General features: G+C 42.6%; 2 protein-coding genes across 8 annotated transcripts in view; one reads left to right on the top strand and one right to left on the bottom strand.

Moving 5' to 3' along the window:
• Positions 1-4,353: 4,353 nt before the first annotated feature.
• LOC123991223 (T-complex protein 1 subunit epsilon) lies at positions 4,354-9,342 on the bottom strand. Its single transcript, XM_046292584.1, has 11 exons — positions 9,107-9,342; positions 8,409-8,469; positions 7,884-8,048; positions 7,351-7,549; positions 6,885-7,077; positions 6,300-6,449; positions 5,925-6,044; positions 5,614-5,799; positions 5,288-5,425; positions 4,955-5,135; positions 4,354-4,763 (listed from the first exon to the last, which is right to left on the bottom strand). The coding sequence occupies exons 1-11, from the start codon at positions 9,209-9,211 to the stop codon at positions 4,636-4,638; spliced, it is 1,626 nt and encodes a 541-aa protein (XP_046148540.1). The 5' UTR covers positions 9,212-9,342; the 3' UTR covers positions 4,354-4,635.
• Positions 9,343-11,808: 2,466 nt separating this feature from the next.
• Positions 11,809-25,628, top strand: part of mtrr (5-methyltetrahydrofolate-homocysteine methyltransferase reductase) — a 44,066-nt gene continuing 30,246 nt past the window's right edge. Inside the window, exons 1-9 of one of the 7 annotated variants that reach the window (XM_046292583.1) lie at positions 11,809-12,029; positions 12,423-12,567; positions 12,828-12,981; positions 14,483-14,600; positions 14,959-15,496; positions 15,605-15,718; positions 16,383-16,536; positions 22,129-22,217; positions 22,666-22,846. In XM_046292583.1, the coding sequence (XP_046148539.1) occupies positions 12,424-12,567; positions 12,828-12,981; positions 14,483-14,600; positions 14,959-15,496; positions 15,605-15,718; positions 16,383-16,536; positions 22,129-22,217; positions 22,666-22,846 (1,492 nt within the window). In that variant the 5' untranslated portion in view covers positions 11,809-12,029; position 12,423. The other 6 variants (XM_046292580.1, XM_046292578.1, XM_046292577.1 and 3 more) reach the window with 6 other exon arrangements.

The following is a 25,628-nucleotide window of genomic DNA, read 5'->3' as shown; positions in this document are numbered from 1 at the left end:
TATTTTCCACCATAATTTGCAAATAAATGCATAAAAAATCCTACAATGTGATTTTCTGGATTTTTTTCTTCCTAATTTTGTCTGTCATAGTTGAAGTGTACCTATGATGAAAATTACAGGCCTCATCTTTTTAAGTGGGAGAACTTGCACAATTGGTGGCTGACTAAATACTTTTTTGCCCCACTGTATATATTTTTTAAATGGCAGTTGTTTTTTAAATCATGTAGCTATATCATGCTGTATTTATGCTATTGATTATCAATGCATGTATCTTTATTTCTGCATACAGAAAAAGCAAGAACATATATTAAAGTAAGAACATATTGTCACTTAAATGTGTTTGGTCATTTTTCTTGAAAATATAACATGTTTTCATGAGACATTGATTTGATGGAAGGGTCTATGATCCATGTAAAGATTCTGTTTATGCTAAACGTCACTGGGAAACTGATCAGAAGCAGCAGTGTTGTATCAGAACCGCTAGAGGGGTGATCTGGTCCTGTATTCAGACTGGCTCTCAGTCCTCTTGGCACATTGTATACACACAGGGGTTACATGAGGAGAGACCTTCAACCAAAGAACAGGGTCACTTCTCCCACGGTCTTAAAGAACATCAGATAATCGAGACCTGCTATAACCTCATCTTTGTCATAGTTTTCTGTTCAATCAGCGAGTTCTTGATGTTCTTGTTTTTCTGTCAGAAACACATGTTAAATTCTCATGTGGTGGCTCCCTCACTTGTGCATGTATATAAGGAAGGGGATTGTGCCTATAGAAATATCATGTCTAAAAGATGTATCATTTCAGAATAAGTGGTGCTGTTGTAGGTCTGCTGATGTTGCTGGTCTGTCGGTCTGTCTGTCTGGAGCATGGAGTCAGGGAGAGAGTGGAGGGGTCAGAGAGAATGACATCACTCAACAGGGTCACAGGGAAGGGCAAGAGACCACCACCACCCCTGACATCTGGACCGAACTGAGGTGCACTGAGTGATGTGGTGTAACAGAGAGTGGATGTTAGATCAACATATTCATATTGTTTCCCTTTCATTCCAGTCAAAGTAGCTGAATTGTTATCCATGGGGGGCAGAGTGACAGTCAGTGAGAAGGTGAAGGAGCTGGAGTGAGAGAATGCAGGTACTACACAAGTATAGACATGGCACGTTTATTTATCTTACTACAAATGCATCTTTCTAAATAAAAAATGCAATGTAAATCATCCTAAACATGTATACAGCACCTTCAAAAAGTATTCAGACCCCTTGACTTTTTTACACATTTTATTATGTTAGCCTTATTCTAAAATGGATTAAATAAAACAAAATCCTCAGAAATCTACACACAATACCCCATAATGACCAAGCGAAAACATGGTTTTCAAAGTTTTTGCAAATTTTATAATAACATTTAAAAAGGGATACCTTATTTACATAAGTATTCAGACCCATTAATGTGAGACTCTAAATTGAGCGCAGGTGCATCCTGTTTCCCTTGATCATCCTTGAGATGTTTCTACAACTTGATTTGAATCCACATGTGGTAAATTAAATTGATTGGACATGATTTGAAAAGGCACATACCTGTCTATATTAGGTCCCACAGTTGACAGTGCATGTCTGAGCAAAAACCAAGCCATGAGGTTGAAGGAATTGTCTGTAGAGCTCCGAGACAGGATTATGTCAAGGCAGAGATCTGGGGAAGGGTACCAAAACATGTCTGCAGCATTGAAAGTCCCCAAGAACACAGTGGTCTCCATCATTCTTAAATGAAAGAAGTTTGGAACCACCAAGTCTCTTCCTAGAGCTGGCCGCCCAGCCAAACTGAGGAATCGGGGGTTAACGGCCTTGGTCAGGGAGGGGACCAAGAACCTAATGGTCAATATGACAGAGCTCTAGAGTTCCTCTGTGGAGATGAGAGAACCTTGCATATCTCTGCAGCACTGCACCAATCAGGCCTTTATGGTAGAATGGCCAGATGGAAGCCACTCCTCAGTGGAGTTTGCCAAAAGGCACCTAAAGGACTCTCAGACCATGAGAAACAAGATTCTCTGGTCTGATGAAACCAAGATTGAACTATTTGGCCTTGATACATTTACTGTATTTGAGTAATGTTTGATATTATGGTTTAACTTTGTTAAGTAATCATATTTTCTTTCATGTTATGTCAGCCCTGGTTAAGTAATCATATTTTCTTTCATGTTATGTCAGCCCTGGTGGCCGGTGAGTGTGAAAACACAAGTACTTGGAGGACTTTGACATAATGAAACCATCACCTTAAAAATGGTCAGGATAACTAAATGCAAGTTCGCTTTTGCATATGTTTTCTGTTAAACAACAGCCTTGGAGGCCAGAGTACCAGAGAGAGGGAGGTGGAAGAGCTTAAGAGACAGAATGCAGGTAACAGATGCAGACAAACCTTTGCTCAGGTTTATTCATCCACATTTGGATTTTAAAGTTAGTTTGCTTTTAGGATTTGGATAAAATGCATAAAAGACAGCCAGATAAAAACATGATCATATTTTACTTTGATTACACATAAGTAAATTCTAATGTAAATGTATTTTTTTCACTCTCCCGTGTTTACAGACAGACCAAAGCTGGCCTTCTCTGTTGATTTAGGTGATGGACTGTCGGGACCCTTCTTCAGGACTGAAATCCCGCTCATCTACAGTAAAGTCATCACCAACACCGGCACAGCCTACAACTCAGTTATTGGTATAGTAGTGCATACTACTACTACTTCAAAAAGTATTAGTTGTGCCATTACAGTGCCATCAGATTGTAAAGAATAAGTATAGGTATACACACAGAAAACAAGAACAATGCCTTGTGACCTAGGAGTAGGAGTCGTGATTTTAGCATGTAAATCTTTGTGGGGCAAACTCGACAATAGCAAACATTATGCATGCCAGCAAAGCTACTACAAAACACAACACTAAAACAATACATTAATTGCACTATAACGGTGACAAACGGTGCCCACAAACTGTTAGGGCCGACATAAAGCTGTCCAAATAGCAGAGCTTTCTTTTCAGCACAATGGAGTGAATCCTTACCATCGCTACACCTGGCTATCAGCGGAGCCTTGTCTAGTAGTGAAACAGTTAATTCAGCCTCGTTTACTGCCTTTTAAAAAACATAGCTGATATGGCTGACTTGCTTAACAAGAAATTTGTGGAGTAGTTGAAAAATGAGTTTTAATGACTCCAACCTATGTACAATTCTGACTTCAACTGTATATCTAATGCATTGTCTCTAGAGCTGGAAGAGGGGGATGTGGTCTACATGTGTCTCCCCAAAGAGCATGTGCTGGCTGGTTCTTCTTGGTTGCGCAAACACCTTCAGTGGCTTCCTGCTCTTCCCTGTGTGAGATGTTATATTGAACTCAACGTAAGAGTCAGGTTAGAGCTTCCTAGACCAGGGGTGGGGCAACTGGCTGCTCCCCTTTTGTGTTTAGGAGAGATTAGCTTTAAAACTGCAACATTTTCTCTATGCTTAATGGCAACATGTTTAGAATTGCAGGAAATGTACTCTAAAACTTCTCTCCGTCAAGAGGGGGCTGACAAAATGTTTAGGTCGCAAGGTGGGGGGGATCCCTCATCAGAATGTTGCTTAGGACCCCCAAAAGATTAGGGGCTCTGACTGCATATGTGGGTATGGATGTGAGCGTAAGCAGACCCACAGCAACCCTCATGGTGAGTTGAATGTTTGTGGCCCCCAACCCATCCAAGATCAATTGTTCTCATAACCATGAATAAAAGCATTAAGTATTTTTCCCTCTCACCATTGACTTCTTACTGTTGATAGTATTGTATAAACATTTCAAAACTAGACCAAGTAACTAAATACCCATTATGGCAATGTTTACATGTTTTTTTCTTCAATTTGTTTACTGTGAAACTAAGCACTGGCTTTGCAGTAATTAATTGGGTGAACTGTGCCTGTGAAAAATTAGTTAGATTCTCTGGTAATTTCATCCAGTAGTTCTGGCGAGCCAACTATGGTCCCAAAAATCGCTCCATCACTGTGTCCACTGAGCTGTTGGGCCAGCCCTGCAACCTCATTGGATAATGCTGGGCAGGCCCCTTGCTAGCAGTCACTTAAATGGGAGGGGCTGAAGATCATTGTCTCAACTTAATTTGCTAGTGGGCTGGTCCACCTGTGGTGAAATGTAGGGAACATGGCACAACTTTAAGGAAAATTGCTTTTAAATTAAATACTCAAATATACAAGAGCATGTCTTTAAGAGCAAAGCTTCAATGTGCCTGCAATAGTGACAAGTGTACTCAAATTAATCAATGAACAGTATTGCATAAGCATATTTGTATCATATTGGGTGAAAACCCACACAGAAGAGATTTCACAGACCAACATTTTATTGATGACTTCAGCGTGAAGGGGGGGGGGGGCGGTTTCAGGATCAAATGATATACAGTATGCAGGGTTGGACAAGTGCCTAAAGGCCTAGGACACTTATCATTCTAGAACACAGACAACTTCTAGAACTTTGCAGACTAGAGTTCTAGAACATTCTAAAGGAGTAATTCTAGAACACCTCATTCTAGATTAGAAGTCTGCTGAGTCCTAGAAAACTGGGACTGGCACGCGCTCAGTGGGGGTAGGTGGCTAGGTGGGGGTCCTTAATCTTCAGACTCTCCCGGGCTTCTGATGTCATCGATCTTCAAGATCATCTTAACCACCTGGGTTGCCAGAGAGATCTGCTGCTTTTTCCCATGCAGAGTCTCAATTACATGTTGCTGCTTCATGTCTAGGACAGAGAAAATAATCCACATCAATAACAATTACAGCTATATTAAAGATATAACGCTTCATAATAAGTGTTTACATGTAGCCCCTAGGCAGGTGAATGAAAACATTTAACATTGTGAATATTGGATATACAAAAGATGGGCATAAACACAAAAATGTACAGTTGACAAGTTGTGAGTCTGTCCTTACCATTGGTGTTGAGGTGCAGACAGTCGATGCCCAGGGCGGGGTTGTTCTCTGTGACCTGCCTGGCGCGGACCTCTGTCATGGTCTGGATGGAGTTGAGCCCGCTGTTCTCTGCCAGGGCCATGGGGATCACCTCCAGGGCATCAGCAAATGCACGCATGGCATACTGTTCCAGGGACGGGCACTGCAGAGAGAGATGGCGGTATGAGCACATTGCTTTGTTTCAGAATCATCATCAGGCTATTACGTTTATTCCGGGGCACACTCTTGATGCAAGTCAAATACAAAGTTTTAATCTTTCACCTGATACTGTGTGTGCGCGTGTGTACACACTACCTTGTCAGCAGCCTGGTTGACAGCGAGGGCACAGGAAATCTCAGAGGCTCCGCCCCCGTACACAACACGGTTGTCTCTGACCAGGTTACGGATGACACACAGTGCATCATGCAGTGCACGCTTAGCCTCCTCAATGATCTGACAGGGAAATGAAACAGTTAGTTCTGGGCTGCAATGAAAGCCTGTACACTTAGGTACAGGAAGTGTCCATCCGTGACCTAAAGATACAGCTGATGAGGAATCACAGCTGTCTACATTAACTGATTATCAGTTGCCTCAGCATAATCTCTTAACAGTCAACATTAGCAGACTACCAGTACACCCACCATCTTGTTTCCTCCACGGATGAAGATGGTGACTGCCCTGGAGTTCTTGCACTCCTCGATGACCAGCATGCGGTCCTTGGTTGTGCCAAAGCAGATCTCCTTTACAACGCCGGCTGAGCCCAGCTTCTCAGCGGTCAGCTCAGAGAACCGAGGCACGATGCGGCCCCCTGTCGCTATGGCAATCAGCTGAGGGAGGAGAAAACAGTGAGGTTAGCGATGCAGAAATACTTTAGCGAACACCCTCCCCCCCGATAACTTTTTGTAGGTAGATTGCAAGATGTCTGTATGTAGTTTGACGGTGCGCGTATCACCTCGATCTCAGGCCCTCCGACCCAGCGGATGGCAGGCAGTTCATTCTGCAGCAGCAGGTGGTTGGCCTCATCATCAAAGCCCCACTGGCAGATGGCCAGGTTAGCGCCGGTATCCTTGATCTGATACAAAAAAAAAAGAAAATAGTTTAAATATTACATTTGACACATTCATGTTATTTCACCAAACTCCACTATCTGGTAAACTATCTGGTAAAAAAATGTGTCTTTTAGTTTAGATCATATTCAATTAGATTCAATGAGATGAGGGGAACTTCATATACACATATTTAAAGTTGTCCAGACTGAATGGCTGGAATTAACCGTATGCAGCTGTGCTATTGAGAAATATGAAGTTCTAAAGTTTCTGTGACTGACCTGTTTGATCATCTCCAGGAACTTGTCCTTCTCATACTTCTGCAGGGCCTTGTATTCCTCCACACAGGTCACGTCCAGCTTGTGCTTGGTCTTGGGCTTAGGGGGCTCAAACGGGCAGGTCAGGATGGCCATCTTTGTGTCTTTCAGGAGCTGAGGGGAAAAGAGCACAGGCAATTACTGTACAAGATCATTTATCTGGCTAAATACAAAAAGTGCTTCAGACTTAGATGGACAAAAAAATAATACCCCTAAATCTACAGAAATCGTCAGCTCTTTCACAAGCCTAATTTAAGGTGAATGTCTTAAATGAGAGGCGAGACAGCCGTGGTGCTGTATCCAGTCAATGTCAGACCACTCTACTGGGGACAGAGTGACTGGAGTAAGGGAGGGGAAGAGTTACTGATCCAGTCGGTCCTAGTTTACACTGGGTTGGATCTGAGGCGTGCTAACATGACCCTTGTTTGTATCAACTGTATGACTGGGTTTGGAACTTGGATAAGGTACCACTACCTTCTGATGAAGGTCATCTAGCCTAAACGTCAACGCTATTACATTAAACTATCCTGAGCTGTGTGTGGTGTGTACCTTGGGCATCTGAGGGTGGCTGAATTCCTTGTCTATGATGACTCCCTTGATGAGCTGGGTATCCTCCAGCTTGCCTCCCACCTTGCCCTCCATCTTGATCAGCTCAAAGTCCACGTCCTTACGGTTCATGTCCGCCACAGTCAGGACGGCGTTCACTGCAATCTCCGCCATCTGTCTGTGGCAGCGGTTGATACTGAGAAAGGGAAGATGGGGGAGAGAAATCTGTATGAGACCTTATGAAACCAATGACCAGGTTCACAAATAATAACTTAATCCTACTTTCCATACGGGCCAAATCAATTTGTGTATCATTCATCTTTGTTCAAAGACTGCATGGTTTCAATAAAATAAAAAATACAAGTAGACATGCAAACAATAAAAAGGCATCTGCTAGCTGGACCATTAATGAAATTCTTGAAAGTTGCCATGATGACCACAAAACATACTAACAGCCAGTGAGACTCACACTTTGGATCCCAGTGTGGTCATGGCAGTCTGGATGAGTGGCTCTGTGTTGCTGGGGTCGTATGGGTAGGTCTCGCTGATCTTGTCCAACTGCGCAATGGCGATCTTGGCGGCCTGGTCGTAACCGTCAGAGATACGGATGGGGTGGATGCCCCTGTCCAGCAGCTGTTCTGCCTCCTCCAGGAGAGCACCAGCCAGCACTGGAGGGGAGATAAATTAGGATGAGTGTACCAATATGATTCTGCATTGATGAACACAATCTTATCATAGAAAGAATTGAGCATGGCTTTTAGAAATGATCAGATGTCTCATAAGCCCCATGTAAGATTAAGTTCCTAGATGGGAGAAGTGAGAAAGCCATGCTGCTGTATCCCCGTCAATGCAGCATTAATCCAGATTAGCACCAAAAAAAGGAACCAGAAGAAGAGTACAATCCAATTTTCATAATAGGATAGCGATGCAAGAGATGACATTTGTTTATTTAGTAAGCTAATGAGTCAGACCAATCAGACTCAAATTTGTAGGGTCCCGTACCAACGACTCCGGTGGTCCCGTCTCCGATCTCGTCGTCCTGAGACTTTGAGAGCTCCACCATGAGCTTGGCGATCTGGTGGTCCACATCCATCATGCTGAGGATGGTAGCTCCGTCATTGGTGACGGTCACCTCTCCATCCCGGTCAACCATCATCTTGTCCAGACCTGTAGGAAGAGGGGAAATTCAAATGCACTACACGATGAATGTGTAGCCGTTACTGTGTTGAGTAATGAATGATTGGGCACACACCAATACTAGAAGTTACTTTATTGCTCTGTTTACAAATGTTGCTCCTGAGTGGCACAGCAGGCTAAGTCACTGCATCTCAGTGCTAGAGGCGTCACGACAGACCCTGGTTCGATTCCAGGCTGTATCACAACTGTATCACAATTTCTTCACTGAGGGCAGCGGACAATTGGCCCAGTGTAGTTAGGGTTTGGCCATCATTGTAAATAAGGATATTAACTGACTTAAATATAATCTAATAAATAAGCTTCAGTGTGGCTGTGTTTGTTCGGGCTTACCGTTTGGTCCTAGAGAGGTCCTCAGCGTCGAGGCAACTGCCTTTGCTGCCATGATGTGAGACTGCACAACACAAAAGGACATTCGTGAATTTCTTCACTGAGGCTGGGATTCTGCAGGAGTCAAACTATAACCAAATAAAATCAATATATCTCTGGGACCCACTGGCTAGACGGCCATGTCCGTGAAAATTAAATTGACGATCAAGATTCCTCGTTAATTGCCAAGAAGCAACTGCCAAATATTGTCAGCAGAGTTAGGCTATCCAACTGTGTCGCTAAACTACTTTACCTAGCTACGTCATGACTGCATTTATCATGTGTAAAAAAATAATAAAAAATTGGACTTTATTCATCATAAGTGATAAACACAGAACTGTTGGTGGTATGTTATCATTGTTTATTTGACAACCAGCCGCGCCCCACTGTGGCGTCCTCAGAAAATAAGCACATGGGCAGACTAGCATGCAGTTGCTAGCTAGCCATATAAATAACGTTACTAGCTAGCAAGCAAACTTTTACAACATGAACTAAACATATGCATTGGCCCATAATGTTATAATGCAGCTAGTTAGCCAACTGTCTAGCTAAACAAGTGGGTCTGAAGTTGTTGTGCATTTGAAGTGTTCTGCATTTGCCTTGACAAGATCCTGACGCATGAATGAAGTGGCATGCTAGCTGACTTGCTAAATCCATTGTACCTTCAGTGCGTCAAGGCCGGATAAGCGAGTCTTCTTATCCTGATCCTTGATGATGATGAACGGCCGTCCATACTCATCGAATGCGAGTTGCCCCATAGCGGACATATTGCCCGAAAGACGGCGACACTTTAGAAGTGTCCACGGATTAAATTCGGACTTTCACCAGTGAAAAAGTGGAGTGTTGGTAGGCACCTGGTCACACTGGTTTGCAGGCGACTTCTAGAAGGATCTCGGGGCGGGGAGGGCGAGACCAAGTAGGAAAAGGGGGAAGATGATACATCATTCAATTATTCGATTTTTTAAAACTATATTGTTAAGATATATTTCGTTTGCCTTTTCTACAATTACATTTTGAGACAGATGTTGTGCATAAACGGCTTGAATTCATGAAATGTTTTAGAAATCACCAGAATTCCTCTCATCACGTTGTTGCCAAATCAGTTCTTCTAGTCTCGCGATCTCACTCTTTTTACTCTTGTCTTGTTTTCTCGCGCTTTAGATACATCGTTTGGTGCTGAAGTTAAGAAACCAGGGGTGATGAAAATACTCAGCTAAAGAGAGTTTAAAACCTCAATGTATTAGCTTGATAATGTGCGTTGGGATGAATACGTTCACTTGAGTGAACTCACAGGCTTTTCAGTATCACTGGTATTGTTTGGCTCATTGCATTGGCCATCCAGCCCAAATCGTCCAGAAAAGTGTTAAACATTTTACTTGCGTCAGCTCCACCAAATGTTATGGATATACTGGCAAGACATGTCTTCCCGCCCTAACAATTGTCTACAAAGTGGAATGGCAAAGCCGGGTGTCTAGCTCCCGCTTATATTTTTGGGGGATTGGTGGATACATCTCATTATTGTAATTTATTTGAATATTCAATGGAGTTATTGACGTCAAACGCCTGTATTCAATGGGAGAGACGCTATCAGTGGAGGACCATCCGCAGTGAATTAAAACATTTTAAAATGAAAAGGAAAACATTTTAAAAGTGATCCTTTTTAGAATAAAAAAAATATACTACATATATTCACGTCACCAAATAATCGATTAAAATACACTGTTTTGCAATGAAGGTCTAAAGTAGACTAAACAGCAGGGTAGCATCATGGTGTAGCCGGTGGACAGCTAGCTTCCAGTCCTCTGGGTACATTGACTTCAATACAAAACCTAGGATGCTTTCTCAGGGTTCTCACCCTGTTCCATAGATTTACACAGTAATTATGACAACTTCCGGAGGATGTCCTCCAACCTATCAGCATGAACTGACATGTTGTCCACCCAATCAAATGATCAGAGAATGAATCTAGTAATGAAAGCATAAACTACAGCTAGCTACACATAGCATAAAATTAGGTGAGTAGTTGTCTCAAAGCGAGAGAAAGACAATAGTTGAACAAATTAATTCCAAAAAGGAAAAGCGAGAGAGATTTTGTCATTTTTTTCTTCACCTTCAATTTAATTGACTTAGCTAGCAAATGCAGCTAGCTAGTTTAGCCTACTCAAACAGAGGGATTCTATGGGAACTCTTCCAAGTCAAGGTAAACTTTTGGTTTTACAAATGTATTGCCACCGGGTCCCGCTGGTGTAAGTACTAAACGGCTTACTGACTGTACACTGTAACGTTACTGCATGATTGTGGCAGGTTTACTAACGGGTTAGTTCTATTAGCAATGTAGACTATAATGTTACTTTAGCCAATATGGTGACAATAATGTAGGCTATGTGTAGCAGCTATGATATGGTTTGGCTTGGAAAGGTTTTTTCACCTGGTCACATAGGGCTGATGTGTTGTTCATTGAAGTTCTTAAGCGAAGGGAAGAGGTGAACGCATAGATGTGAGAAGGAATAGAACGTGGCTGCTATGAAAATGAACTGTGTTTACGCGTGATCAGGGGTTTATTCATTCTGCTGATTCTGTTGAAAAATGTTTCTTAAACGGAAGCAAATGGAACTAAAAAGGGATAAACAAACCTGAATTTGTCCAATAGAAACTATCGTGTGCAACTGTCGGACTAATGATTCAATCATAGACCAGCTAGATCCAGGAAAGAGTGTGCAAGGCAGTATTGAATGTGTCTGTCCATGAGTCACTGTCTCTCATCTCACATTTTTATCTCGACCTGTGCGCGCACCTACGTTGTACATTTTAATTCATAGGCTAGGTTGTAGAAACCCCATGATAGATATAGGTAAAATCAGAGTATCAAGTAGCCTAAACCTACTGTTATTACATTGAACTGTATGAATGGAATATGAATGACAAAAAAATCGTCCTCCCTCATCTTAAACGGCACCGACCGCCACTGGACGCTATACTACTAGCCTCATCATGTCATGAATAGGCCTATCCATAGCCATCTCAACAACTCTGATATAAAGTGTTTTTTCTTAAAGTTGCCAAGATGTCACGTGTCCTACTTATATCAGTACACTCATAACAACTTAAGCATTACGAAACTTATATTTGATCAAATAAACCTCACATACAAAAATGAATGGCTTATTTGCTAAAAAAAACTCATTGTTTGGCGGGCGAAACAACGAAAAAACGCCACCTGCTGGAGGGAGATAGATTTTCTGAAGAGTTGGGCTTTCTCTCTTCCTCTCTGGCTCCACTTAATAAACGATCTCTAGCTCCGTTACTGAGTTTAGTTTCTGGCCACTGTCTCGTGCTGGAAGACTAGCACTCGGGAGTTTTACTAGCAGACCAGTTGGATGATACGCGAATCTCATTGAGTTACAGAGAGCTGTTCTCCAAAAGCATTCTCACATCAGAGATAATAAGTTCGTTTTATATTATAATTTTGATAAATACATGGGCACAATTTCAATTACATACACATAGTTCTGTACACTCATACATACAGGTTGTTCCTTGCTGGGGCGACAACGTGCCGTGCGTCAAACGTGACGTAACTTCCGGGTAAGTTTTGTAAGGCGTTGAACGTGTTCAGTTATGTCATTTCTACAATGTTAGAAAAGGAGTTCCACGGGGATCTGCAACTAACTTTTCAATTTTCCGATTGTGTATGTACGATAATGACATGCAGTCAGTCGTGGACCTTTTGAGGATTTTGATATTTTCTGAATTCACAGTTTTATTTGGTTGGTGTGTAGTCTGTTGAGATGGAAGGATCAGTGTCATGGATGATGTTTCTCCGTTTTCAATCCAGCATGTCGATGTCTGCAGAATGTTTTGTTGTTGACAGCGGTGACAATGTTGCCACAACAGTTATATATGATACACTCACTGTAACAACTTGCTGCAACGTGAAGTTACACTGACTGACTTATTTCATTTCCACTTGTCCAGCAGAATGCCTTGTGAGGTGAAGCCCCGGTTCCTGGTTCTGTACGGGTCTCAGAAAGGCCAGGCACAGTCCATAGCCGAGGGGATAGCTGACGAGGCTGAGGAGAGGGGACTGGTTGCTGACATCTACTGCTTGAGTGAAGGAGGGAAGGTAAAGTTGACAAAATAGTGTTAACCTGCCCTGGCTTGTAATTCCAATGCTGGCACAACACTAATGATTACAACACTGATGATTACAATGTTGATGATTACAACACTGATGATTACAATACTGGTACACTACTATCAAGCTGCTTAGGAACAAAACTAAAAACAAAACTAACTGTATCATCGCATTTGTGGCAGAGTTGTTGTTACCACTGGTCTTTTCGGCTCTGGTATGAATACTGATCCTGTTTGGTCTCCCCTCAGTTTAACTTGGAGAAGGAGAGTGCACCTGTGGTGTTTGTTGTGTCTACCACTGGGGATGGGGACCCACCAGACACGGCCCTGAAGTTTGTGAAGAACATTAAAAAAAAGACCCTGCCCAGTGACCACTATTCACACCTCTGCTATGCTCTTATAGGTAAGGAAGGAGTGTGTGCCTAATCTTGGTTAACCCAGAACTACATTCTTGCGTAATTGGTCAGGTGCTCGATTACGTTCCAGGTCCATACATGTTGAGAAAATAGATCAAGAGATACTAGAATGTGGAGCAGAACTGGAAGGAGGAGCTCCACCCTCTCTCTTTGCAAGTTAGGGGCAAACTGCAAACTCTCCTTCCAGACTCACATCAAACATCTCCAATCGAAAATCAAATCAAGAGTCGGCTTTCTATTCCGCAACAAAGCCTCCTTCACTCACGCCGCCAAGCTTACCCTAGTAAAACTGACTATCCTACCGATCCTCGACTTCGGCGATGTCATCTACAAAATGGCTTCCAACACTACTCAGCAAACTGGATGCAGTCTATCACAGTGCCATCCGTTTTGTCACTAAAGCACCTTATACCACCCACCACTGCGACTTGTATGCTCTAGTCGGCTGGCCCTCACTACATATTCGTCGCCAGACCCACTGGCTCCAGGTCATCTACAATTATTATTATTATTATAAGTCCATGCTAGGTAAAGCTCCGCCTTATCTCAGTTCACTGGTCACGATGGCAACACCCATCCGTAGCACGTGCTCCAGCAGGTGTATCTCACTGATCATCCCTAAAGCCAACACCTCATTTGGCCGCCTTTCGTTCCAGTACTCTGCTGCCTGTGACTGGAACGAACTGCAAAAATCGCTGAAGTTGGAGACTTTTATCTCCCTCACCAACTTCAAACATCAGCTATCCGAGCAGCTAACCGATCGCTGCAGCTGTACATAGTCTATTGGTAAATAGCCCACCCATTTTCACCTACCTCATTCCCATACTGTTTTTATACTGTTTTTTTATTTATTTACTTTTCTGCTCTTTTGCACACCAATATCTCTACCTGTACATGACCATCTGGTCATTTATCACTCCAGTGTTCATCTGCAAAATTGTATTATTCGCCTACCTCCTCATGCCTTTTGCACACATTGTATATAGACTGCCCATTTTTTTCTACTGTGTTATTGACTTGTTAATTGTTTACTCCATGTGTAACTCTGTGTTGTCTGTTCACACTGCTATGCTTTATCTTGGCCAGGTCGCAGTTGCAAATGAGAACTTGTTCTCAACTGGCCTACCTGGTTATATAAAGGTGAAATAAAATTAAAAAAATAAAAAGTGTATGGGACAAATGTCCCCTCCCCTTTTGAAATTCGAAAGATGCTAACACCTGTGAAATTGGGATTTGTCCAAGTAACCAGTGATGAAAAACCCTGCTCGTTCTCAATTGGTGCGGCCATAGTATAAAGACAGTTCTACGGTACCATTTATGTTTAAATAGTCTGTCCACAGCAGATTAGGGTGTGCCTAAGACTAAAGGCCTAGTGCTGAGATTAATTGCTACTACTTGCATCTTTATCTTATTTGATGGCTTTAAAATAACAGATTCATTGATACATTATGTGTGATGATCAATATCTTGTTTGTGTCTGTGCTCCAGCTCTGGGTGATACAAACTATGAAAATTTCTGCAACTGTGGGAAGACTATTGATGGCCGTTTACAGGAACTTGGTGCTAAACATTTCTACGCAACAGGACATGCAGATGATGGTGTAGGGTAAGGCCCAAGGTCTTTTAATAGGGCAAATACATTTTTTTACATGATGAGTGTTTCTCATACATCAACAAGTCCTGACACTCACATAAGGAGCTTTAAAGTAGGGGCACAATGTCTTCTTGAATTAGTAGCAATAAAAGTGGTACCAATACAGACACACTTTGAATGTGTCACCTCATTTGTGGTATGTGGCACATTACCTTTTGGATCCTTCACACTGCTTATCTCTGAGTCTGAGTGGACTTTGCTTTCTGTCTAGGCTCCAGTTGGTGGTGGTCTCTTAGTGGGTTTCCCATGTTAATACTTTAACTCTTAATCCAAACTGTGTGTGTGTGTGTGTATGTGTGTGTGTGTCTAGGCTTGAGTTGGTGTTGGACCCCTGGCTTGAAGGACTCTGGGAGGCCATCAGAGGAGCGTTATCCAAGATGGCCACCCCTCAGCCTGAGAGGGATGGCCATGTAAGGGACCTGAGAGCATCGTTGAACGAAACATCCGAATTGTCAGTGACAGATGTCAAACTCCACCTTATGAGTCTTAAAGAATCAGAACCTCAGAGCTCTGTCTCACTCAGAACAGCAGCAGAGTCAGAGAGTACTAAGACTGAGCCCAAATCAGCTTCCCTGAATGTTACACAAGCAGCCTCTGAGACAGGGAGTGCAGTTACTGATGTTAGACCAGTGTCATTGACCAGCAACAATAGGACTGCTCCTAAACTAGATGGCGTTGTCACTGATCCTGAGTCAGTGTTAGAGACACAGAGTGGAGAACCCTTTGCTGTTGTAGAGGCGTCTCTGACATGCTCCTTGCCTCCACTGTCTGAGTCTGTCCTCAATGTCCCTGCTCTGCCTCCAGCCTACCTGGATGTCACGCTCCAGGAAGCCACCATAGAAGAAGAGGTGGGTTGTGGTAATACTGGGTTCTTTTGGCACTATGAAATTGTTTACATCTCATTCATATTTGTTTGAGTTCTAACATCACCAGCCACACTTTCCATACCCCCCCAGACCAGTGCTCCGGTCAGTAAGGAAACCATACACGAGGTTCCGATCTCCAGGGCAGTCCAGTTGACCAGAGATGACTCTGCTAAAACAGCCCTTCTGATAGAGCTGGACATCTCAGTGAGTGGCAGGCGTTTCTTACTATATACACTGAGTTTACAAAACATTAATGACCCCTTCCTAATATTGAGTTGCACCCTCCACTTTTTCCCAAAGCAGCCTCAATTTGTCGGGGCATGGACTCTACAGGGCGTTGAAAGTGTTCCACAGGGATGCTGGTCCATGTTGACTCCAATGCTTCCCACAGTTGTGTCAAGTTGGTTGGATGCCCTTTTTGGGTATTGGACCATTCTTGATACACACGGAAAACTGTTGATAGTGAAAAACCCAGCAGCATTGCAGTTCTTGACACAAACCGGTGCACCTGTCACCTACTACCATACCCTGTTCAAAGCCACTTAAATCTTTTATCTTTCCCATTGACTCTCTGAATGGCACACATACACAATCCATATCTCAATTATCTCAAGGCTTAAAATCCTTCTCTAAACTGTCTCCTCCCCTTCATCTATACAGATTGAAGTGGATTTAACAAGTGACATCAATAAGGGATCATAGCTTTTACCTGGATTCACCTGGTCAGTTTATGTCATGGAAAGAGCATGTGTCCTTAATATTTTGTACACTTAGTGTAGTTTCATGCAGAGACCAAATATATTGGTCAGTAGTTCAAAATTATGGTTAAACTAGTTTCTTTACTCCGTCCTTTCCTCTGTGTACCTAGGCCCATCCGATGGCCTACCAGCCTGGGGACTCGCTTGACGTTCTCTGCCCAAACAGAGCCTCTGAGGTGGGGGAGCTTCTCCAGAGACTCTGCCTGCAGGACCAGAGGAGCCACCGTGTCCAGCTCTCACTGCGCAAAGACACCAAGAAGAAAGGTATGCTGTTCTCTCTTGTCATACACATGACAGGGACATTGTGTGTTTATAGTCTCACATTCAGTACCAGTCAAAAGTTTGGACATCTACCCTTTTCTTTATTTTTACTATTTTCTTTTTTGTAGAATAATAGCGAAGACATCAAAACTACATATATAATCATGTAGTAACCAAAAAAGTGTTAAACAAATGAAAATATATTTTAGATTTTAGGTTCTTCAAAGTAGCCACCCTTTGCCTTGATGACAGCTTTGCACACTCTTGGTATTCTCTCAACCAGCTTCACCTGGAATGCTTTTTCAACAGTCTTGAGGGAGTTCGCACATATGCTAAGCACTTGTTGGCTGCATCCCAACCCACCTCAATTGGGTTGAGGTCGAGTGATTGTGGAGGCAAGGTCATCTGATGCAGCATTCCATCACTCTCCTTGGTCAAATAGCCCTTACACAGCCCGGAGGTATGTTGGGTCATTGTCCCGTTGAAAAACAAATGATAGTCCCACTAAGCGCAAACCAGATGGAATGGCTTATCGTTGCAGAATGCTGTGGTAGCCATGCTGGTTAAGTGTGCCTTGAATTCTAAATACATCACAGACACTTACACCAGCAAAGCATCCCAACGCCATTACACCACCACCTCCATGCTTCACGGTGGGAACCACACATGTGGAGATCATACTTTCACCTACTCTGCGCCTCACAAAGACTTGGCGGTGGAACCAAAAATCTCAAATTTGCACTCATCAGACCAAAGGACAGATTTCCACCGGTCTAATGTCCATTGCTCGTGTGTCTTGGCCCAAGCAAGTCTCTTTTCATTGGTGTCCTTTAGTAGTGGTTTCTTTGCAGCAATTCGACTGTGAAGGGCAGATTCTCACAGTCTCCTCTGAACAGTTGATGTTGAGATGTGTCTGTTACTTGTACTCTGTGAAGCATTTATTTGGGCTGTAATTTGAGGCTGGTAACTAATGAACTTATCCTCTGCATCAGAGGTACCACTGGGCCTTCCTTTCATGTGGCAGTCCTCATGAGAGCCAGTTTCATCATAGCGCTTGATGGTTTTTGCGACTGCACTTGAAGAAACGGTCTTGAAATCTTCTGCAGTGACTGACCTTCATGTCTTAAATTAATGCTGGACTGTCATTTCTCTTTGCTTATTTGAGCTGTTCTTGCCATAATATAGACTTGGGTCTTTTACCAAATAGGGCTATCTTCTGTATACCACCCCTACCTGGTCACAACACAACTGATTGGCTCAAACGCATTAAGAAGGAAATAAATTACAAAATTAACTTTTTAACAAGGCACACCTGTTAATTGAAATGCATTCCAGATGACTACCTCATGAAGCTTTTTGAGAGAATGCCAAGTGTGCAAAGCTGTCATCAAGGTATAGGGTGGCTATTTGAAAAATCTCAAATAATGTGGGGAGAACAAGTATTTGATACACAGCTGATTTAGCAGGTTTTCCTACTTACAAAGCATGTAGAGGTCTGTAATTTTTATCATAGGTCCACTTCAACTGTAAGAGACGGAATCTAAAACAAAAATCCAGAAAATCACATTGTATGATTTTTAAGTAATTAATTTGCATTTTATTGCATGACATAAGTATTTGATACATCAGAAAAGCAGAACTTAATATTTGGTACAGAAACCTTTGTTTGCAATTACAGAGATCATACGTTTCTTGTAGTTCTTGACCAGGTTTGCACACACTGCAGCAGGGATTTTGGCCCACTCCTCCATACAGACCTTCTCCAGATCCTTCAGGTTTCGGGGCTGTCGCTGGGCAATACGGACTTTCAGCTCCCTCCAAAGATTTTCTATTGGGTTAAGGTCTGGAGACTGGCTAGGCCACTCCAGGACCTTGTGATGCTTCTTACGGAGCCACTCTGTGTGTTCCGGGTCATTGTCATGCTGGAAGACCCAGCCACGACCCATCTTCAATGCTCTTACTGAGGAAAGGAGGTTGTTGGCCAAGATCTCGCGATACATGGCCCCATCCATCCTCATTTTAATCATGACGGCGTAGTGTTACTAATGGTTTTCTTTGAGACTGTGGTCCCAGCTCTCTTCAGGTCATTGACCAGGTCCTGCCGTGTAGTTCTGGGCTGATCCTCACCTTCCTCATGATCATTGATGCCCCACGAGGTGAGATATTGCATGGAGCCCCAGACCGAGGGTGATTGACCATCATCTTGAACTTCTTCCATTTTCTAATAATTGCGCCAACAGTTGTTACCATCTCACCAAGCTGCTTGCCTATTGTCATATAGCCCATCCCAGCCTTGTGCAGGTCTACAATTTTATCCCTGATTTCCTTACACAGCTCTCTGGTCTTGGCCATTGTGGAGAGGTTGGAGTCTGTTTCATCGAGTGTGTGGGCAGGTGTATTTTATACAGGTAATGAGTGGAGAACAGGAGGGCTTCTTAAAGAAAAACTAACAGGTCTGTGAGAGGCGGAATTCTTACTGGTTGGTAGGTGATCAAATACTTATGTCATGCAATAAAATGCTAATTAATGTGATTTTCTGGATTTTTGTTTTAGATTCCGTCTCTCACAGTTGAAGTGTACCTATGATAAAAATGACAGACCTCTACATGCTTTGTAAGTAGGGAAACCTGCAACATCGGCAGTGATCAAATACTTGTTCTCCCCACTGTATATATTTTATTTGTTTAACACCGTATGTGTAATTTCATAGTTTTGTTGTTTTCACTATTATTCTACAATGTAGAAAATAGTCAAATAAAGGAAAAACCCTGGAATGAATAGGTGTGTCCAAACTTTTGACTGGTAATGTTTGTGTCTACAGTTGTGGCCAAAAGTTGAGAATGACACAAATATACATTTTCACAAAGTCTGCTGCCTCAGTGTCTTTAGATATTTTTGTCAGATGTTACTATGGAATACTGAAGTATAATTACAAGCATTTCATAAGTGTCAAAGGCTTTTATTGACAATTACATGAAGTTGATGCAAAGAGTCAATATTTGCAGTGTTGACCCTTCTTTTTCAAGACCTCTGCAATCCACCCTGGCATGCTGTCAATTAACTTCTGGGCCACATCCTGTCTGATGGCAGCCCATTCTTGCATAAACAATACTTGGAGTTTGTCAGAATTTGTGGGTTTTTGTTTGGTCACCCGCCTCTTGAGAATTGACCACAATTTCTCAATGGGATTAAGGTCTGGGGGGGGTTTCCTGGCCATGGACCCAAAATATCAAAGTTTTGTTCCCCGAGCCACTTAGTTATCACTTTTGCCTTATGGCAAGGTGCTCCATCATGCTGGAAAAGGCATTTGTTCGTCACTAAACTGTTCCTGGGTGGTTGCAGTCCAGTCCCTGTACCTTTTGCAGAATATCAGTCTGTCGCTGATGTTTTTCCTGACGAGAAGTGGCTTCTTTGCTGCCCTTCTTGACACCAGGCCATCCTCCAAAAGTCTTTGCCTCATTGTGCGTGCAGATGCACTCACACCTGCCTGCTGCCATTCCTGAGCAAGCTCTGTACTGGTGGTGCCCCGATCCCGCAGACTGTGAAAATTAATATTTGTGTAATTCTCAAAACTTTTGTCCATGACTGGATATGTATGTACATAGGCCACGACTGTATATGTATGTATACATGTGTATGTATGTAGGTAGGTACGTACAGTTGAAGTCGGAAGTTTACATACACCTTAGCCAAATACATTTAAACTCAGTTTTTCACAATTCCTGACCTTTAATCCTAGTAAAAATTCCCTGTCTTTGGTCATTTAGGATCTCCACTTTATTTTAAGAATGTGAAATGTCTGAATAATAGTAGAGAGTGATTTATTTCAGCTTTTATTTCTTTCATCACATTCCCAGTGGGTCAGACATTTACATACTCAATTAGTATTTGGTAGCATTGCCTTTAATTTGTTTAATTTGGGTCAAACGTTTCGGGTAGCCTTCCACAAGCTTCCCACACTAAGTTGGGTGAATTTTGGCCCATATTCCTCCTGACAGAGCTGGTGTAACTGAGTCAGGTTTGTAGGCCTTCTTGCTCGCACACACCTTTTCAGTTCTGCCCACACATTTTCTATAGGATTGAGGTCAGGGCTTTGTGATGGCCACTCCAATACCTTGACTTTGTTGTCCTTAAGCCTTTTTGTCACAACTTTGGAAGTATGCTTGGGGTCATTGTCCATTTGGAAGACCCATTTGCGACCAAGCTTTAACTTCCTAAATGATTTCTTGAGATGTTGCTTCAATATATCCACATCATTTTCCTTTCTCATCACGCCAACTATTTTGTGAAGTGCACCAGTCCCTTCTGCAGCAAAGCACCCCCACAACATGATGCTGCCACCTCCGTGCTTCACAAATGGGATGGTGTCTTCGGCTTGCAAGCCTCCCTTTTTCCTCCCAACATAACGATAGTCATTATGGCCAAACAGTTCTTTTTTTTCATCGGACCAGAGGACATTTTGTCCAAAAGTACAATCTTTGTCCCCATGTTCATTTGCAAACCGTAGTCTGGCTTTTTTTATGGCGGTTTTGGAGCAGTGGCTTCTTCTTTGCTGGGAGGCCTTTCAGGTTATGTCAATATAGGATTCGTTTTACTGTGGATATAGATACTTTTGTACCTGTGAAGATGCTGGAGGAAACAAGGTCCTTTTCTGTTGTTCTGGGATAGATTTGCACTTTTCGCACCAAAGTACGTTCATCTCTAGGAGACAGAATGCGTCTCCTTCCTGAGCGGTATGACGGCTGCGTGGTCCCATGGTGTGTATACTTGCGTACTATTGTTTGTACAGATGAACATGGTACCTTCAGGCGTTTGGAAATTGCTCCCAAGAATGAACCGGACTTGTGGAGGTCTACAATTTTTTTTTCTGAGGTCTTGGCTGATTTCTTTTGATTTTCCCACGATGTCAAGCAAAGTGGCACTGAGTTTGAAGGTAGGCCTTGAAATACATCCACAGGTACAGCTCCATTTGACTCAAATGATGTCAATTAGCCTATCAGAAGCTTCTAAAACCATGACGTCCTTTTCTGACATTTTCCAAGCTGTTTAGAGGCACAGTCAACTTAGTGAATGTAAACTTCTAACTCACTGGAATTGTGATAGTGAAATAATCTGTCTGTAAACAATTGTTGGAAAAATGACTTGTGTCATGTGTAACTGGTGTGAAATGGCTAGCTAGTTAGCGGTGGTGCACGCCAATAGCGTTTCAATCGGTGACGTCACTCGCTTTGAGACCTTGAAGTAGTGGTTCCCTTGTTCGAGCCCGGGAATGGGCGAGGGGACGGACTAAAGTTAAACTGTTACACATGCACAAAGTAGATCTCCTAACTGACTTGCTAAAACTGTAGTTTGTTAACAAGTTATTTGTGGAGTGGTTGAAAAACGAGTTTTAATGACTCCAACCTAAGTGGATGTAAACCTCCGACTTCAAGTGTGTGTGTGTGTGTGTGTGTGTGCGCGCGCACGTATTTAAATATATATATATTTATGCATGCGTGTTATTGCGATTTAGTCATGACATTTAAACTATATAAAACTGCATGTAACTACTCACATCTGTAATGGATGTAAAGTTGATTGTTTTTTCCCCTCCAGCTGCTCATCTCCCCTCCTACATCCCAGAGAACAGCACTCTAACCTACATGCTCACCTGGAGTCTGGAGCTCAGGACTGTCCCTAAGAAGGTCCCTTCTGCTTTCACTCTCTATACCTGAACTACCCAGTTCAGAACCCAAACCTGACTGAAAGGTTACTGCACTGCAGTAGGACAAAGACTCTCTTTAGTCTAGCTTCTATGGAGCATGTTTGGCAGATGCCTACGGTAGCAGGGTTGGCAGGTACAGTAGGCTGCAGGAATGTAGTCTGGGTGCCAGCCTGCCTCTGCCAACTTTTCATTGTCTTGTTTGACAAGGTGACAATGTAACATTGTTGAATGCAGAAACAACCTGACTAGTAGGCCAGATGTAACTGTGTGAAATCTATTTTGTATTGTGTGTATGGGGCGGTTTTCTGGACACAGATTAAGTGAAATCCTGGACTGAAAAACTATTAAAAAATATATATATATATATATAATTTTTAGTCTAGAATTAGACTTAATCTATCTTTCTCTCACATTCTCCCCCCCTCCAGGCATTTCTTCGTTCCCTGGTAGAGTGTACAGAAGACAGTGGCGAGAGGAGGAGACTACAGGAGCTATGTAGTAAACAGGGATCAGCCGACTACAACCTCTATGTCAGAGACCCCAGCCTCGGACTATTGGACCTGCTCAGGGCTTTTCCTGCCTGCCAACCCCCTCTCAGTCTTCTCATAGGTCAGAACTCACTCCCTCTCCTGTCAGTCATAATGTTTGAGCTAATCAGAGTGCATTGATTTACATGTCACACAACATGGCTCTAGTTTCTAATGATCACCAATACAGGCAGGTACTGCTATTTCTCTATCCAGCAGAGGGCAGTATAGCCTCAGTAAAAGCAGGTTCAGTCAAATTGTACATAGTGTTTTCCCCGTATTCACTCAACATTTTTTTTTACTCCACTTGGGTTTTTCATACGTTTTACTGAATCCCAAATGACCAAACCAATGTTTCTGCATTGCTTCAGTCAAGTTGTTATCTGTGACTTCAAAAAATGACATTTTTACATGGCATATTCTTATTCTTGTGAACCACCAGTGCTTCCTGACTCACCATTTGGTCGCCCCTGACATGGAGAACTGTTGGCTGCAGACAGTCTGGCATTATAGTCTCTCATGCCAGACTGTCTGCAGCCAACAGTTCTCCATGTCAGGGTCGACCAAATGGTGAGTCAGGAAGCACTGGTGGTTCACAAGAATAAGAATGCTCTGATGATGACTTGTATAGATTTTGTTTTAGCCTATGGGAAAGGGCATTTATATCAGATGAATACATGCAATCTAATATTCATAAAAAATGCTTGGAACTGTTATTTGTCCTATTTGCACTTGTACTTTGCAGTGTCCTCCCTCTAAAGAGCTGTGTCACAGCTTAATATCCAATGTCAAAGTTATTTTGGGCCCTTTTGCTAACTGCAGCACCGTTCCAGTAGTGGAACCGAGCAATGCAGAAATCTGGCCATTTGTAAATGGGGACATTAGTACGGCTGGTGAAGAATGTGCTGGTGGAAGCGTTTTGGGGCCACCAGCTGTTGCTGGGGTCCTGTCATTGACTGTCCTACATTTGACAGGGACAGAGCTACAGAGCTGTGGAGGGCAGGGCAGGCCAGGGGTTAACGATCACTACTGCTCTGACAGTGTCAACACATTTACTGGCCACTCCCCATTTAGCTTCACTGAGTGAGCTGAAAAGCTTTGCGCCTAATCATTCGCTAGCTACAGATGCTGTGGAATGTAATGGTTGGATCAATAGTTGATTTGTAATAGTTATCCACTTTGGGGTTATGCCTTCTCATTGTGACTCCTGTGCAATGGCCAAAAACCTGAAGGAACAGATTTTGTTTGATTTTTTTACAACAAAAAATGAGCTGTCACTCATGGCGTCAAAATTCTCACACTACTACAAAATATTAAAGGAATATCTTGTGATATGCATCAGATTCCTTCTCCCAGTGATGTATACATTGTCCCCCAGTTGTGACATGTTGTCATAGTCAGTGATCGAAAGTCAGCTGTCAACTCCGAGGTATGGCCGAGCTGTAGACAAACGGAAAGGGAATGACACTGTTAATGGGCATGTTAAACCTGTCACTGAGGAAATGGGGATGGCAGGGAGTGATATAATTCCAGCAGTTCCAGGGGATGCTGGGTACCACATTTCTCAGTGATACACCCGGAGTTGTTTACTGTAGAAGAGAGAAGGGCTTAGTTAGTCCAGCTGTTTTGATTCTTTCTCTCTCTGCGTCTCTCTGACACTGTCTCTCTCTCCTCTTTCCGTCCAGCTGTTTGGGTTACCTTAGGGTTGAAGGGAAAACCATTTCATTTTTGGCAGAACTCATAGAGCTGGTGCATATGGTGTAATGTAAATTGCGCTCTCTACTTGAGTGGGTTTGAGGGTATTTTGGCAGATGAAAACTGAGAAATATTTTACCCTTCCCTAACCACTGATATTACTCATTTTAGTATACAATTTAACTCTAAACTATTTTCCTGCACCATATTCCTCGGAGGCCTCATGTCCAGACACCAAATTACCCAAAAAGAGGGCACCTTTACAGCTGACATTGAAATAAGGTGGACATTAACTAGCTCCATCCCACAGGCACCAGATCTGCACTCTAGGGATCTCACAAGTGTATAACTTTGAGATTTAATGAATACAGAAGTATGCCCTAAAATAAACCTGTGTGTGCACTGAGAAAATAGGACTTAGTAGCTTCCTCCTCCCATTCCTCCATTCTTAGTGAATTAGATGGAAACAGACAGGGATAGTGATATACACTACTGGTCAAAGGTTTTAGAACACCTACTCATTCAACATTTTTTCTTTATTAGGACTATTTTCTACATTGTATAATAATAGAAAAGACATCACAACTATGAAATAATACATATCCAATCATGTAGTAACAAAGAAAGTGTTAAACAAATCAAAATATATTTTTTATTTGAGATTCTTCAAATAGTCACCCTTTGCCTTTGATAGCTTTGCACACTCTTGGCATTCTATCAACCAGCTTCATGAGGTAGTCACCTGGAATGCATTTAAATTAACAGGTGTGCCTTAAGTTAATTTGAGGAATTTCTACCTTAATGCATTTCAGCCAATCAGTTGTGTTGTGACAAGGTAGGGGGGTTTACAGAAGATAGCCCTATGTGGTAAAATACCAAGTCCATATTATGGCAAGAACAGCTCAAATAAGCAAAGTGTAAGATGGCGCCGGAGAAGAAGGCAGACGTTTTACGTGCCCCAGCCCGTTGTTTTTTTGTTTGTTTATTTGCATTGTTTGTTATTTTTGTACTTATTTTGTACATAATGTTGCCGCTACCGTCTCTTATGACTGAAAAGATCTTCTAGACATCAAGACTAAAATTAGTCACCACGGACAAGCAGAGTCCGACGCGAAGGATGTAATCCTTCCTCGGGAACCGGCCTCGATCCCTGTGATCTGCGTGAAGAG

The sequence above is a fragment of the Oncorhynchus gorbuscha genome, linkage group LG12 (assembly GCF_021184085.1).
Source record: "Oncorhynchus gorbuscha isolate QuinsamMale2020 ecotype Even-year linkage group LG12, OgorEven_v1.0, whole genome shotgun sequence".
Classification (NCBI taxonomy): Eukaryota; Metazoa; Chordata; class Actinopteri; order Salmoniformes; family Salmonidae; genus Oncorhynchus; species Oncorhynchus gorbuscha.
Note: the sequence above shows the minus strand (reverse complement) of the source record. Positions and strands in the feature narration are given on the sequence as shown.